Source organism: Salvelinus alpinus, chromosome 35 (assembly GCF_045679555.1).
Source record: "Salvelinus alpinus chromosome 35, SLU_Salpinus.1, whole genome shotgun sequence".
NCBI classification, from domain to species: Eukaryota; Metazoa; Chordata; class Actinopteri; order Salmoniformes; family Salmonidae; genus Salvelinus; species Salvelinus alpinus.
The window spans coordinates 4,623,619-4,639,513 of record NC_092120.1 but is presented as its reverse complement, the minus strand read 5'-3'; the positions used below and the strand labels follow the sequence as shown (position 1 = coordinate 4,639,513).

Genomic DNA, 15,895 nt, shown 5'->3' with positions numbered 1-15,895 from the left:
AACTTTTGGGGAACGTAACTCTTTGAGTTGTACATCCAATAGTTTTACAGTTAATACGTGTGTTTTCCAATGTTACTGGCGATATGATCACACAAGAGAATAAAACGCTGCAACTGTCATCTAAGTTGGTTCAGAATATGCACCTATCTTTTAAAAATAATCACAGTAAGTAAGTGTTGTTGGGTAAGTGTTAAAATATCCCTTTCCCTCTGTTTAGACACTAGGCCTGGTAGGGCTTCAGTAGCATGCATGTACTGTACAGTGTAGTGGCACAAACCTCAGTCGTTCTCTGGAAAGGTAACTAAGCTAACTGTACATATATATGTGTGTGTACACATTTTATCTATGTATGCTTGTGTGTGTGTGTTTTGCATGTGTGAGGGGGTTTATGCTACTGTGTGTGTGTGTGTGTGTGTGTGTGTGTGTGTGTGTGTGTGTGTGTGTGTGTGTGTGTGTGTGTGTGTGTGTGTGTGTGTGTGTGTGTGTGTGTGTGTGTGTGTGTGTGTGTGTGTGTGTGTGTGTGTGTGTGTGTGTGTGTGTGTGTGTGTGTGTGTGTGTGTGTGTGTGTGTGTGTGTGTGTGTGTGTGTGTGAATGCTGTATGGTATGGTGACATTATAAGGACTGGTTTAGGCTTCCCCTAGGCAAACTGATCTACATGCCATATTTAGAAACACTGTCGGGATAAGGTTGGAAAACCACAACATTACTTTATTTACATGATTTAATAAGTTACCCTTCTCATATCACCAGCTGTTGTTGTTTTTGTTGTTGTTGTTGCTTGTGGTAGGTGTTCTTGTTGTTGTTTTCCTCTAATATCTTTCCTACACTGTTCCTTCTTCCTTTGTTATGTAGGTGATGAAATGAAACATCTGAAACAGTCTCTATCGTACATCCCACCTCCTCCACACCATCTCTGTGCATTATCGCCTTGTTACAGTTTGGGGGAATCTAATTTCCTGCCTCCTCCTTATCAAATGAAATTTAAAAAGATAAAAACTTGCAGAGGAGCGAATGAGCTCTCTTATCGTCAACAATTTATCCAAACATTTATGCAGGATTCTCTCTCTTTCTGTCGGCCAATCTTTTAATTATGTAGTCTCCTACTATTGTTACATCTTGTTGTCACATTCTTGGTGGATAGAAGACGGCCTCAATATAATACAGTCTCTCCTTCGTTTGTGTTACTGTGAAACAGAGTATATCGTATGTTCAATACACAGTCTAACACTGTCTGCTTCGTTAACTGCAACATGTTACAACATGCTCATATAACAGGCACATTTCCCATCCCTTATTCTACATTTGTAGAGGGGGAACGGATGTAATGGAATTTCTATTAGACTCTTCTGCATTTCTCCTCCATTACTACAATGAGAGTCTCAGTATGCTCTCAAAAGCCCCATGTAAAACAATTTGTCGGCCTCTCAACACTACAGATATAGATTTTTTATCATCCTGGAAATAGAAGCAAACAACAGCATTTGACTGAGCTTTTCTGATTGGTTGCAAGGTTTGTTTTTCCAATCCGTATGGAATAGTCTACGGCAACAGCCCCATTCTAATGCTGTTGATTGCTTGGAAGGTTCATATAAAGCCTATAGAGATATATAGCCATGTCTTTTCCCCAGTCATTTAGAATTGAAGAGACTAGACCAGCAACAGCCCCTTTCTAGCTCTCTCTCTGTGTTCATTCTTCTCCCCTAACATTGGTGTTATCAGGCGTATCATCTGTTGAGTTTTCAGCAGGATGACCCTATAAAATGATAAAAGCCTGACATTGTTTCTTCTCTGCTGCTGTTCCCTTCTTGCCTGCCTGTCTGCCCTCCACCCTCCCGCCCGTCTGTCTGTGGTTATCTCTCTCCCTTTTCCTCTCTCTCCGCTCAGCGGTGACCTTACTCAAAGTTTCTCCCTCTGCGGCTCTGATGACCTGAGATAACATAAGGGCGGTGTAATTGGATCAAAGTGACAGCTAACTGAACGGGATGGGGCCGACGGAGTGGCCGGGCAGCGCCACCTTCAGAGGCAGGTTAAGCTGCTGCTAGTGGTTCTCCTCGTACGGCGATGGGAATGTTTTAGTATTCCCACCGCAGTGAGGTAACTCCCGCCTCTTACCCCACCCTCTCCTCAGGCCAGCTACAGATGTAGGATGACAAGCTGGGTCATCCGTGTTCTCATCCGTGTTCCTGGCGTGGGGTAATTGGCTTTGCTCAGCGGGATCTCCACTAAGGTGGTCCAGCCGGGGGCACCAGTCACTAGTCACATACGTCTTGCCAAGGTCACAGTTCACATGAACTCAATTTGGAATTGCAAACTGACAAGCAAGCAAATCTGGGGCAAATTGAGTAGACAGATTGATTTAGGGCCAAGGATTGTATTAAAGCAAGGAATGGTGGGATCTAAAGGACGTTCAGCGGTTTTGGAGCTGGACTAGAATACCCCCTTGAGTGTGACATGGGGGATAGGGAGCATGCACTAACCACATTATAATGGCCAAGCCCATTATTCATGACATGGTGCATGTTCTGATGCTGTCATAATATCAATACTGTAATATGTCTTAATGCTGTCACCAATATATAACTTAATATCTAAGCCACCAAGAAAAAAAAATGATACCAACCTGACAAGTAACCATGCTGATTGTCTGCTGTTTAATTATTTTTATGCAAAACCAAATTTCTTTCCATTGGATATTATTGTGGAATTTGGAATTTGGGGAATTTAAACGTTTCTAGAGAGTCAAGTCCACAGAATACATCCATCGACTATTCAATTTGATTAGTCATATACTTCAACCAGGGAAAAAAAGAGGCTTGGCTTGAGATATTGCTCCTACGATTCCACAACTACAGCACAAACCAAATGGGGTCGGGATGCTTAATTGTAGCCCAATCAACCTTTACTAATGTAATGTCACTTTTATTTAACGTGAATAAATCTCTTTGCTTGAGGAGTGAGCTGAGCTGAAGTTGGAGCAGAGCGGAGTGAGTGGGAGTGAGTACCGCACAGCACAGGCAGACAGACAGACAGGCAGATAGTCAGGCAGTCAGACAGACAGGCAGACAGTCAGGCAGACAGGTAGACAGGCAGACAGTCAGGCAGTCAGACAGACAGGCAGGCATGATGGGAATGAACTATTTGATGTGTTGAATGTTAATGCCATCTGTAGATTATAAGGATTATTTGTGCTTTTCTCAAGTGACATTTAAATTATTTTCTGATCCCATCGATTAAATTCTGGAGTAATTTGTCTTTGATATGAGCATGTCAATGTGAGCAGTGTGTTTTGGGCTGACAAGTGGTGAGAAGACGTTCCACAGTTCCCAGGGCTGTTTAAATACTTCATCTGTCATCTAGTTGAGATGATACAGTTGAAGAGATAATAACAAAGCAGACCTGAGTGACATATAAAGTGATGGTGTACGTCATCTTGTTGTTTGTGAGCTTTTGTTCGTTTAACCGACATGTTACACTCTAATTGATTAATTGTCCTAACAACAACTAAAATATATTAGCGTACAATAACAATTTCTAGCGTTACCTTGTAGGGCAATATATGTGGTATATTTTCCCAATATGAAGATGCAAATGTATCACATATTGTTGTTGTGATCAATGACTAACTAACTTTTGTTTATCTTCCCTATCTCTCCAGGTAAGCCAAGTCAAGCCAGTATTGGTCTGTAACACTGTCTGTCTGTTCTATTAGTGCTGAACACAAGTGAAATAAACGTGTGTATGTGTGTGCTCTCTGTCGATTGCCACAGGTTTAGTCCCTACGAGTGGTATAACCCCCACCCCTGCAACCCCGACTCAGATGTAGTGGAAAACAATTTCACCCTGCTAAATAGTTTCTGGTTCGGAGTTGGAGCTCTCATGCAGCAAGGTAGACGCCTCTGCCTGCCCCCCTTTAGCACACATCCCACTATTGTCCTGGGGGTACAAACTTGCTCTTAACCAGGCCCACGACCATGCATGGGGGCCTCTGTGCATGTAGCTGGAAGCGGACTGACTGACTGGTTTGGTTGCGTCTGTCTGTCAACAGTATGGTGTGGATTGGCTGGGTGGGATCTTGAGATTATGAATGATGAGCGTGATTGGTTGATTGTGAATGAGGATAGGAGAGCCAGGTGTTTTCCTCCCTGTTCCTGCATGACCTCCCACCCTCTCCTATCTCCCATCTACTGTACCCCTCCTCTGTCCCCACCCCACCTGCCTCCCTCCCTTCCCCACAGGTTCCAGAACAGGTAAGTCCTATCCCCCATGTGCCAGAAGGTAAAGAGCTAGGTGCAGAGAGAGAATGAGAAGGAGAGTTAAAACAGTGTGCTGTCTCTTAGCCTGCCTCAGTCTGGTTTTGTTTCCTTCTGCCAAACCGATGCCATATCTTCTCAACTAGTGTCTGCGTCTTTAGATTGAGAAAAGCAAAACAAAACAAAAGGAACTGCAGTACGGCATCACATGAAATGAAATGGAATGATTTCATTTATACTTGTAATATCGACTGAGACTGCATGCCAAGACGAGATATGTTGCATATTGTAATACATATTTTTATACCTTCCCTGAGTAATGCAACATATTTGAAAGTTGCGTTAGTTAAGGTAGCGATGATGACAGGAAGGTCTGCATGGTTAAAACAGCCTGGGTCTGCCCTGCATCTGATCTGGACCATGGAATGGAACATAGAGGGGACTGACTTTCCTAAGCAAAGTTCTGCCCAGATATGAATCTTTTGGAGAATTCTTTTTTCCTGGCCGTTGTTGATGGCTGGTTGCATGCAATGAGTTAGCATGCAAGCCTTAATTTAAATGAAGTTGATTGAGTGATTCTTTTGCAGGTATAATTGTTGTAGATTTGTATTCTGTGATTTGTAAGAGTAAGTTTTAAGAAAAGATTACAAATTGAAATTGACAAAATGTTACGGTTAGAACTCTTGGGACTCTAATCCACCTTGTGCAGGTGGGTATAAGGAAGTTACCCATTTGGGTAGGTTTTTGCCCTCTGTATGTGTTAGGCAATTCTACATATTGCACAGGTTAAAGATGCACCATGGCTTGAGAAATGTTATCTTCTGTATGGGCCATGTTAAATGTGTAATGGATATTCTAGAGCTTGCTGGAATGTTTTCATAAGTGTGTCAAGGGTCTGTCAGGGTATCTGATGTAGTAAAGTATGCTGTAGAATATACTGTACATGTCAATGTAACGGTGTTAAGTTCTGTAGTTGAGAAGATGTGGCTGTAGGGCAGAAGGGTTTTGGGGGACGAGACTGAGACAGAGGAGCACACTGTGCCTGCCTGCATGGCGTCTCTGTGACGACCACGCTGGCCTACACTGTAGAGAGGCTCCCCTGCTCCCGCGGCTTGGCCCCGCCCCCAGAAAACTGTGGGATGTGCAGTTTGGACATGACGTTACCTTGGGTACATGACAGTCAGCCCCAACCAGGTTCAGTTGCTTTGGCTCTGACGCGCTCCGCTCCCGGGCGGTCGGAAGCATAGTATTGAATGGCCTCAACGGGGTAAGGTCTCTGAGCTGGTATACAGTGTTGTTCCACTGATCACAAAGCTTTTCCTGGTCATGTCATGTGTCTTGCTACTGTGTCTTTTGTCTTTTTTTCCTAATTTGAGTGCTTTGACCAATAAGCAGTGGCATCCGGGGTAATGATGGTGTGGCTGTTGAATCATGTTACACTGTGTGTTTGGCTGGTGGGGGTGGGTGGGGGGGGGTGAGGAGAATCAGGGAGAGTGAGAGGAGATATGGGAAGAGACATGTGAGAGTGGGGGTTGAGAGGATGTGAGGGTGGATGTGCGGAGCGGGTTGAGTGCAGTGTGTCTCTCTTTGTTCCCCTCCACAGTGCTCTCTCTCTCTCGCTCTTTCTCTCTCTCTCTCTCTCTCTCTGGTGGACAGGGCTTTGGGCATGAATTCAGATGTTACTGGACAAGGCTGTCAGGTCTCTTTTCTCTCACCATATTTCTCCCTGAGTGACGGCTCACTGCCCGGACTGGGAGAAAGTTATAAGAGGCACTGCAGAGGCAGAGTGAGATGAGTGGGAGATTGAGTCTCACCTAAGGAGTTCTTATGCTCCTATCTTTCCCACAGTTCATCACCTTTGCGTGAATGTGCGAGATCGCAGCTTGAAATTGCCTTGAGCTACTAGAGGAGAATGATCTTCTCGCTGCCCAGTCAGACCTCAATCAACACCCACAGATGAAGACCTCACTCCACCCACTCACACAGGCCCCTCAAGAACACACTAAAAGGCAAAAGTTCTGAATAGCATATAGCCTGGAAACTAACCATCTACATGCAGACATTTTGAGTCAGATGTAAATCAACTATCTAGGGATTTTGATTAAATGATTTCAGACGAAGCACCTCAAAAGAGGAGAAGCTTTGGTGTATCAACAGTTTGCTCCAGAGTGAGTGAATGCTAAAATAATATGCAGCCAGAGCACACAGTAAAAGCCTGATTCAAACTGCCACCATGTGGCCGGATGCGCATCACAGGGCCAACCATGCACTGCCGCCCTAGATGCCCAGAGTGTGTGTGTATGTGCGTTTGTGCGTGCGTGCAAGTGTGTGTGCATGTGCGTGTTGTCTGTGACCCGGCGGGATGCCGAGGTCTGGGCTGGCCCTGGTCCTCTGGCTGGTCCTCTGGTGGTTGTTGCTGGGTATCTCCTCTTGGCTCCAGGACCATGCCGGGGCTGACCCCTCTCTCTGCTCCTCTCCTCTCGCCCCCGACCAGGCTCTGAGTTAATGCCCAAAGCCCTGTCCACCAGGATCGTAGGAGGCATCTGGTGGTTCTTCACCCTGATAATCATCTCCTCTTACACGGCCAACCTGGCTGCCTTCCTCACTGTGGAGAGGATGGAGTCGCCCATCGACTCAGCTGACGACCTGGCCAAGCAGACCAGGATAGAGTATGGAGTGGTGGAGGAGGGATCCACCATGACCTTCTTCAAGGTGGGTCACATAGGGCATGGAGCCATACTGTCCATCTATCAGTCTATTCATCTATCAGCCAGTCCATCAAGCAATCACTCCATGTATTTGTGCATCTACTGTACGAGGATACATCAATCGGTTGGCTGCAGCGTGTTTTACAGATACAGTACTGTATATTTAAGTAATAAGGCCCGAGGAGGTTTGGTATATGGCCAATATACCACGGCTAAGCACTGTTCTTAGCACGACGCAATGCGGAGTGCCTGGTGCCTGGATACAGTCCGTAGCTGTGGTATATTGGCCATATATCACAAAGCCCGAGGTGCCTTATTGCTATTATAAACTATTTACCAACGTAGTTATAACAGTAAAAATAAATGTTTTGTCATACCCGTGGTATAATGTCTGAGATACCATGGCTTTCAGCCAATCAGCATTCAGGACTCGAACCACCCGGTTTATAATAAAGTATAGCCTTTCTATGCGTTCATTCTCGCCAGCTCTCTCCTCTCCTCTCCAATCCCCTCAGTGGTTGATCATGTGGAATCACTGCAGCGTATCAAGGGTATCTTATTAAGCCAGCAGTGTTTTAGGGTATTCTACAGTATTCTCTATGCACAAGATGTCCCTGCTGTATCTCTCTGATTATGCTGCACTGTTTGTCTCTTGTATCGTATCCCCACCGCCGCTATGCACGGACAGCTCTATGCCAGATGGAGGGAAAATCTGTCTCTCTCAGACTGCTGCAATGGATCTTTATGGCTTCTGGTGTTTCTTTATTTTCACACTTCATTTTTATCAGCTCTGTGTGTGTGGTGTGTGAACACATTCTCAAAAGACACACACACATGAAAACACATGCATACTCTCTCTCTCTCTTTAACAGATATACACATTTGTGTGTACGCAAACACACACACACACATACGCACACACCAGTTAATTACTGTAGCTAATATGGCACGGTGACAGTGAATCTTTAAACAGTATTTCTACCATTCTGTAACAAATTACTGAAAACAACAGTTGGCATGAGGGAGCACATACAGTCTGTTCTGGTGAAGAAGGTTACTTATGCTGACATCCCATTGCAACAATTACAAAGAAAAATGTAATTGAAAAATTATTAAAACAAAGCAAAGTATTGTTCAAATCAAATCCAATTGTATTTGTCACATGCGCTGAATACAGCAGGTGTAGACCTTACAGTGAAATGTTTACACCTGTTGTATTCGGCGCATGGGCAAATACAATTTGATTTAATTTGAACAATACTTTGTTTTGCTTTAATAATTTTTCAGTACATTTTTGTTTGTTGCCAACATCCAAAATATTTCAGATTTTAGCTTGTGCGTCACTCTGTTTTTCTCTTTTCTTGTTTACCACCCATGTGTGTTCAGAAGAGTGGCACAGGAGGTCAAATAATCTCTTTCACTGTGTGGATTTTAGAGTCATCTGGTCATCAGATGGATTCTATCTACAGATGTAGAGGAGCCGACTGAATGACCATTTCTCTGAAAGGCATGATTCTATTGTACCCTCATAGACCTAGGTTACTGTTTGATTGATTGATTGATTGATGGAATGATGGATAGATGGATGTTTTGACCAAAGTGATTGAGTCCTCATGGATTCAGCATTGTTTTCTGTACTGTAGACATTCAGACAGCCATTGTGTGTCCTTATTGCTTTTTAAAAAATATATGTTTTAAGATATAAGATATAAGTTATTTTCTTTTCTAAACAATACAAAACATACACATACAAATGACAACATCATACAAACATCAACTACACCCCCCCTACCCAGAGCCACTATCACACACCCCCATCTCCATCAACTACATCACCCCTACCCAGACCCACTAGCACACACCCCCATCTCCATCAACTACATCCCCCAGCCCAGACCAACTAGCACACACCCCCATCTCCATCAACTACATCCCCCAGCCCAGACCAACTAGCACACACCCCCATCTCCATCAACTACATCCCCCCTACCCAGACCCACTAGCACACACCCCCATCTCCATCAACTACATCCCCCCTGCCCAGACCAACTAGCACACACCCCCATCTCCATCAACTCCATCCCCCCTGCCCAGACCAACTAGCACACACCCCCATCTCCATCAACTACATCCCCCAGCCCAGACCAACTAGCATACACCCCCATCTCCATCAACTACATCACCCCTACCCAGACCCACTAGCACACACCCCCATCTCCATCAACTACATCCCCCAGCCCAGACCAACTAGCACACACCCCCATCTCCATCAACTACATCCCCCCTACCCAAACCCACTAGCACCCCCCCCCCATCTCCATCAACTACATCCCCCCAGCCCAGACCCCCATCTCCATCAGCTACATCCCCCCAGCCCAGACCCCCATCTCCATCAACTACATCCCCCCTACCCAGACCCACTAGCACACACCCCCATCTCCATCAACTACATCCCCCAGCCCAGACCCACTAGCACACACCCCCATCTCCATCAACTACATCCCCCAGCCCAGACCAACTAGCACACACCCCCATCTCCATCAACTACATCCCCCCTACCCAGACCCTCTAGCACACACCCCCATCTCCATCAACTACATCCCCCCTGCCCAGACCAACTAGCACAGACCCCCATCTCCATCAACTACATCCCCCCTACCCAGACCCACTAGCACACACCCCCATCTCCATCAACTACATCCCCCCCTACCCAGACCCTCTAGCACACACCCCCATCGCCAGCATCACATTCACCACGTGGCCTAAAACTGCACCATTTTGTTTCTCTTCATAGCCCTTCATAGCCCTTCTAAGAGATTGTCAGTTGGATATGCTCTCTGCAAGGTGTTGTCTTCCCTATCATTATGAACATCATGTTCTGGCACAAATAATACTCCTTCAAGGCTGCTCTGTTGTCCAAGATATTTAAAATCAACATTTTGTGATATGTAACTTCTAGATTGCATGGATTTGAAACTACATTGGTCAGTCCAAAATTACTTTTTAATTCTGTCATGGAAATAAATGTATTTCCTTTTACCAAGTCATTTACAGTTTCTGTGCCTTTAGTTTTCCATGTGGACCAATTTATCGGTGAATTTTGAAAAGCTCTCCAAGGATTGTTCCATAAGGTTGTGTTTTTGGTAAGTGGTATTGGTTCTTGTAGAATACGTTTCATTTTCTTCCATGGTGTTATAGTGTTCTTAACTATGGAGTTGTTAATAGAACATTTAACTTTAGCTTTATCCTTTGAAAATAGACATGTAAAAAGATTCTGGGGATGAGCACAAACATCATCAATATGTACCCATTGTTCCTCTTTAGTGCATTTAACTATATGTCGCAAGTAAAAGCCTTGGGTAGCGAGTTGATACAATTCCAAGTCTGGAAGGATAAAACCACCATCAGACTTAAGAAGATGTAAAACGTTCCTTTTCATTCTATGAATGTATTTGCCCGTATAAAGTATTTTTATGACCTTTTTTAAAGAATGTCTTAGTAATTGGTATTTCCGAAAATAAATACAAACGCTTTGGCGGCCATGCCTGTAAGATTTATGGGAAGATTATTCCATTTAGTTAGATCTGCTTTCATATTGTTGAGTAATGGAATAAAGTTATCTTTATATATTTGTACTTTGTTGTCAGTTAATAGCCATTCTAAGTATTTCATATTTTTTGTGGTCCATTTTTGTGCCATTATTTAGTTTTTTTGCACGTTAATTTATTTATTTTTGTATTATTCAAAAAATATTTTTAGCAAAGGGGGCATTGAGTTTTCAATATTAACCAGGGATCATGGGCATCAAAATCATGGGCATTAATATATTTGTTTGTCCCCCTTTGCTGCTATAACAGCCTCCACTCTTCTGGGAAGGCTTTCCACTAGATGTTGGAACATTGCTGCGGGGACAAGAGCCACAAGAGCATTAGTGAGGTTGGGCACTGATGTTGGACAATTAGGCCTGGCTCGCAGTCTGCGTTCCAATTCATCCCAAAGTTGTTTGATGGGGTTGGGGTCAGGGCTCTATGCAGGCCAGTCAAATTCTTCCACACCATTCTCGACAAACAATTTCTGAATGGACCTCGCATTGTGCACGGGGGCATTGTCATGCTGAAACAGGAAAGGGCCTTCCCTAAACTGTTTCCACAAAGTTGGAAGCAAAGAATCGTCTAGAATGTCATTGCATGCTGTGGAGTTAAGATTTCCCTTCACTGGACCTAAGGGACCTCTACCTTACCATGAAAAACAGCCACAGACCATTATTCCTCCCACACCAAATTTTACAGTTGGCACTACTGTATGCATTGAGACAGGTAACGTTCGCCTGGCATCCGCCAAACCTAGATTCGTCTGTCAGACTGCTAGATGGTGAAGCGTCACTCCAGAGAACGCGTTTCCACTGCTCCAATGGTGGTGAGCTTAACACCACTCCAGCCGATGCTTGGCATTGCGCATGGAGATCTTAGGCTTGTGTGCAGCTGCTCGGCCATGGAAACCCATTTCATGAAGCTCCCAACGAACACTTCTTATGCTGACGTTGCTTCCAGAGGCAGTTTGGAACTCTGTAGATCCGATGGCAATGCACCAGATCCTCCGGTGATACAGTCACGCCAAGCTCCTCCGATATCAGCTTGATTGCGTACGGTAGATAGAAATGTCTCCTTTTTCCTCGTCTTCTGGTAGGGACAATATTCTCATAATATTTTGTCATAATCTGTTTTCTAGCTGATCCAGTTCATCTTCTAAAGTTTGCACCTTTGTTTCCAGAAGGCCAATTGTGTTGTCTTGTTCGTCCACGCGTCTGCCCTGTATATGCATATCTGACACGAAAGACTCTACTTTCGTTTCAAGCAAATCTGCTTTTTAAACAACAGATTGTAACAGTTTGTTTGTTTTGGTGAGCATTTAGAGCATTTTAGCTATGTTTTCCTGGATATCTTTCAGCTGTTCGTTGCTCTCATTTGCATCTCCATGTTGTTCTTTGTCTTTGCCTCGAAAGGAAGCCATGGCTTGTTGGGTTTGAGTCTCTGCGTCACTTTACTCACAGATTGGTTCGCTGTTGTGTATAACTGACCGCTCACTCTCTGCTTGAGGATATATTGATCTAACGATTTTAGAAGCTTAATTTAAACTAAGTTGTCTGGCTTCTACATATAATCATAGTTTTGACGGTACAAAACAGAGCTACTATCTCCCCATGCGTCCTATCGGTACACACATATGAGTCCTTTTTACTATTCAACAATAGGAAAAAAATGTAATCCCTGCCGTTTGAGTAATTATTGACTCAGACTTGTTCTGGAAAAATACATGGCTAATGGTGGCTGATTATGAAAATGCCAGCATGGTATAACTATCTGAAGCGTCCGAAATGCACACCTCTCACTCCTCTTTTCTCAGTTTTCCAGCCACGCCATTCTATCCATCCTCGACAGACTCCATTTACAATAACACTGAATTATTCAAAAAGCACACACCACTACCTAACATATCACGTCCTATTAAGGACCCTGGAAATGCTATTATTTCACCTCACTTATGTAATCCCTACGCCGGTGATGAGGAGTGAGATCGCCCCTGGTTATGGGGCTGAGTTGTTCTACATTAGCTGTAAGACGGCAGTCAAGGCGGAGAGTGTGGCATCACCGGAATAATGATTTAAAGAGAAAAGCAGACAGGGCTTATTGAGGTGATGAGAGTGATACCTGCAGGAAGAGAGGAGAGGGAACGAGGGAACATCAGGGGAAGACAGTAGGAAGAAAAGAGGAATAGAAGGGAAAGAGGAGGAGGAGGATGGGTGTTGTTCACGCTCCTCAGCCCCACAGGCCTGTGCTGTATAGTATGTTGCTACATTCCTTCGGTTCAGCAGGATTCCCCTACTGTATCATCACAACAATTATACTGTAATTCACCTTCCACAATCTATCCTCACAATTCAGCTAATTTGAACCCATGTTGATTTCCTGTCAGACTTTTATTTTCTCCCTTGCTTCTTCTTGCACAACCCTTTTTGGTTCCAAGGACAACCCTTTTTGGTTCCAAGGACAACCCTTTTTGGTTCCAAGGACAACCCTTTTTGGTTCCAAGGACAACCCTTTTTGGTTCCAAGGACAACCCTTTTTGGTTCCAAGGACAACCCTTTTTGGTTCCAAGGACAACCCTTTTTGGTTCCAAGGACAACCCTTTTTGGTTCCAGGGATAACCCATTTTGGTTCCAGGGATAACCCATTTTGGTTCCATGTAGAAACATTTTGAGTGTGAGAGAGAAATTAACATGTTTACCTGTTTTGTTTAATATTAACAATTATACTTAACAAATAGTAAAGGGATGGTTTCTACAACAGCTCTCTCTTTTTGGGTTATGGAACTCAAAAAGGTTCTACCTGGAACCAAAAAAGGGTTCTTCGAAGGGTTATCCTATGGGGATAGCCGAAGAATCCTTTTAGGCTCTAGATTGCACCAATCTTTTCTAGGAGTGTTTGGAATGCGTAAAAAAAGACAAGAATTGGATGATTAAGCCTCTACTTCACACTGTTTTCCTCTGGTTCAAATGTAGAGTCTCTAATACTTGCCTCCAGTCCAGAGGGTAATTTCTTATCTAGCCTTCAGTCTAAACACTGCCTTTCAGGATGGGCTGCCTCTTATGCTAGCCCACAACTCCCAGAACCCTGACTGAGATGAGACACTTCCCTCTTCTCTTTTGTGTTTGTTCCCTCCATAGTACAGTTCATCTTTGCTTTGAAGCATCCTAGTATCTGTCACATACGTCCCAGCCATCCCCATCACATCAAAAAGCATTGTGATTTAGCTAGCAGAGAGGCAGATTGGGTTCTGTGGCTCCTCTCCTGGCTAGTTTTCGTGTCTGTGTGTGTGTGTGTGTGTGTGTGTGTGTGTGTGTGTGTGTGTGTGTGTGTGTGTGTTTGTGTGTGTGTGTGTGAGTGAGTGAGTTTTAGTGTGTATTTTAGGCTCTGCCCGTTCACTAGCCTCTCCACTCCATGCAGACATCTAACCCATCGCAGTGGGTTTTTTGCTGAGCAAAGCACAGCCAGTCTTACCTGAACTCCCTCTGCCCTTCAATGCTTTCTGCCCCTCCGTTTGTGGAATCGTCTCTCTTTTTTCAATCTCTCTCTATTTAACAGCCCTGATACTGGTGTCATCGGTTTTTGAAAATTTGTTGTGTGGAGGTATTCCAGTATTAGATTAAATCTATGTCCAGCTCTCCCATTCCTCTAACCTTGCCTCCACTCTCCATGTTTCTCTCTCTCCATCACTTGCTCTCTCTTTCCCCCTCTCTATTCTAATTTCAAAACAAAATCAGTTATAATTATTATCACTATTTCTCTCTCCATTCCATCTATTTTTTCTATTTCATCAAAAAAACTCAGAGTACTGATGTTGAGGATAATTGTCGCTGAGCACTTGAGGACTTTCCAGTAGTCAGCAGTGAGTTCATTGGTACTGATGACTCACCAGTCTTGAACAAAGCTTTTCTACAATACAGACAGTGGTACATATTAAGCTATCCTACAATACAGGCAGTACTGAACAAATGTATCCTACAATACAGGCAGTACTGAACAAATGTATCCTACAATACAGGCAGTAGTGAACAAATGTATCCTACAATAGAGGCAGTATAGAACAAATGTATCCTACAATACAGGCAGTACTGAACAAATGTATCCTACAATACAGGCAGTACTGAACAAATGTATCCTACAATAGAGGCAGTACTGAACAAATGTATCCTACAATACAGGCAGTACTGAACAAATGTATCCTACAATACAGGCAGTACTGAACAAATGTATCCTATAATACAGGCAGTAGTGAACAAATGTATCCTACAATAGAGGCAGTGTAGAACAAATGTATCCTACAATACAGGCAATACTGAACCAATCTATCCTACAATACAGGCAGTACTAAACAAATGTATCCTACAATACAGGCAGTACTGAACAAATGTATCCTACAATACAGGCAGTACTGAACCAAGCTATACTACAATACAGGTAGTACTGCACAAATGTATCCTACAATACAGGCAGTACTGAACAAATGTAACCTACAATACAGGCAGTACTGAACAAATGTATCCTACAATACAGGCAGTACTGAACAAATGTATCCTATAATACAGGCAGTACTGAACAAATGTATACTACAATACAGGCAGTACTGAACAAATGTATCCTACAATACAGGCAGTACTGAACAAATGTATCCTATAATACAGGCAGTACTGAACAAATGTATACTACAATACAGGCAGTACTGAACAAATGTAACCTACAATACAGGCAGTACTGAACAAATGTATCCTACAATACAGGCAGTACTGAACAAATGTATCCTATAATACAGGCAGTACTGAACAAATGTAACCTACAATACAGGCAGTACTGAACAAATGTAACCTACAATACAGGCAGTACTGAACAAATGTATCCTACAATACAGGCAGTACTGAACAAATGTATCCTATAATACAGGCAGTACTGAACAAATGTATACTACAATACAGGCAGTACTGAACAAATGTAACCTACAATACAGGCAGTACTGAACAAATGTATCCTACAATACAGGCAGTACTGAACAAATGTATCCTATAATACAGGCAGTACTGAACAAATGTATACTACAATACAGGCAGTACTGAACCAAGCTATCCTACAGAATAAACAGTGATCCTGACCATAATATAGTATAGACAGACATCCTCTGCATGCTCTCCTATAGCATGGACAGTGATCCTGATCATGCTCTCCTATAGTACAGACAGTGATCCTGACCATGCTCTCCTATAGTATAGACAGTGATCCTGACCATGCCCTCCTATAGTATAGACAGAGATCCTGACCATGCTCTAATAAAGTATAGACAGTGATCCTGACCATGCCCTCCTATAGTATAGACAGTGATCCTGA

General features: G+C 43.5%; 1 protein-coding gene across 3 annotated transcripts in view; it reads left to right on the top strand.

The window, feature by feature from the left end:
• LOC139564555 (glutamate receptor ionotropic, kainate 2) overlaps nucleotides 1-15,895 on the top strand; it is a 305,593-nt gene that overhangs the window by 213,000 nt on the left and 76,698 nt on the right. For all 3 annotated transcript variants that reach the window (XM_071384173.1, XM_071384174.1, XM_071384175.1), the window contains 2 exons: nucleotides 3,769-3,887; nucleotides 6,746-6,963. In XM_071384173.1, the coding sequence (XP_071240274.1) occupies nucleotides 3,769-3,887; nucleotides 6,746-6,963 (337 nt within the window). The remainder of the gene's footprint in view (nucleotides 1-3,768; nucleotides 3,888-6,745; nucleotides 6,964-15,895) is intronic.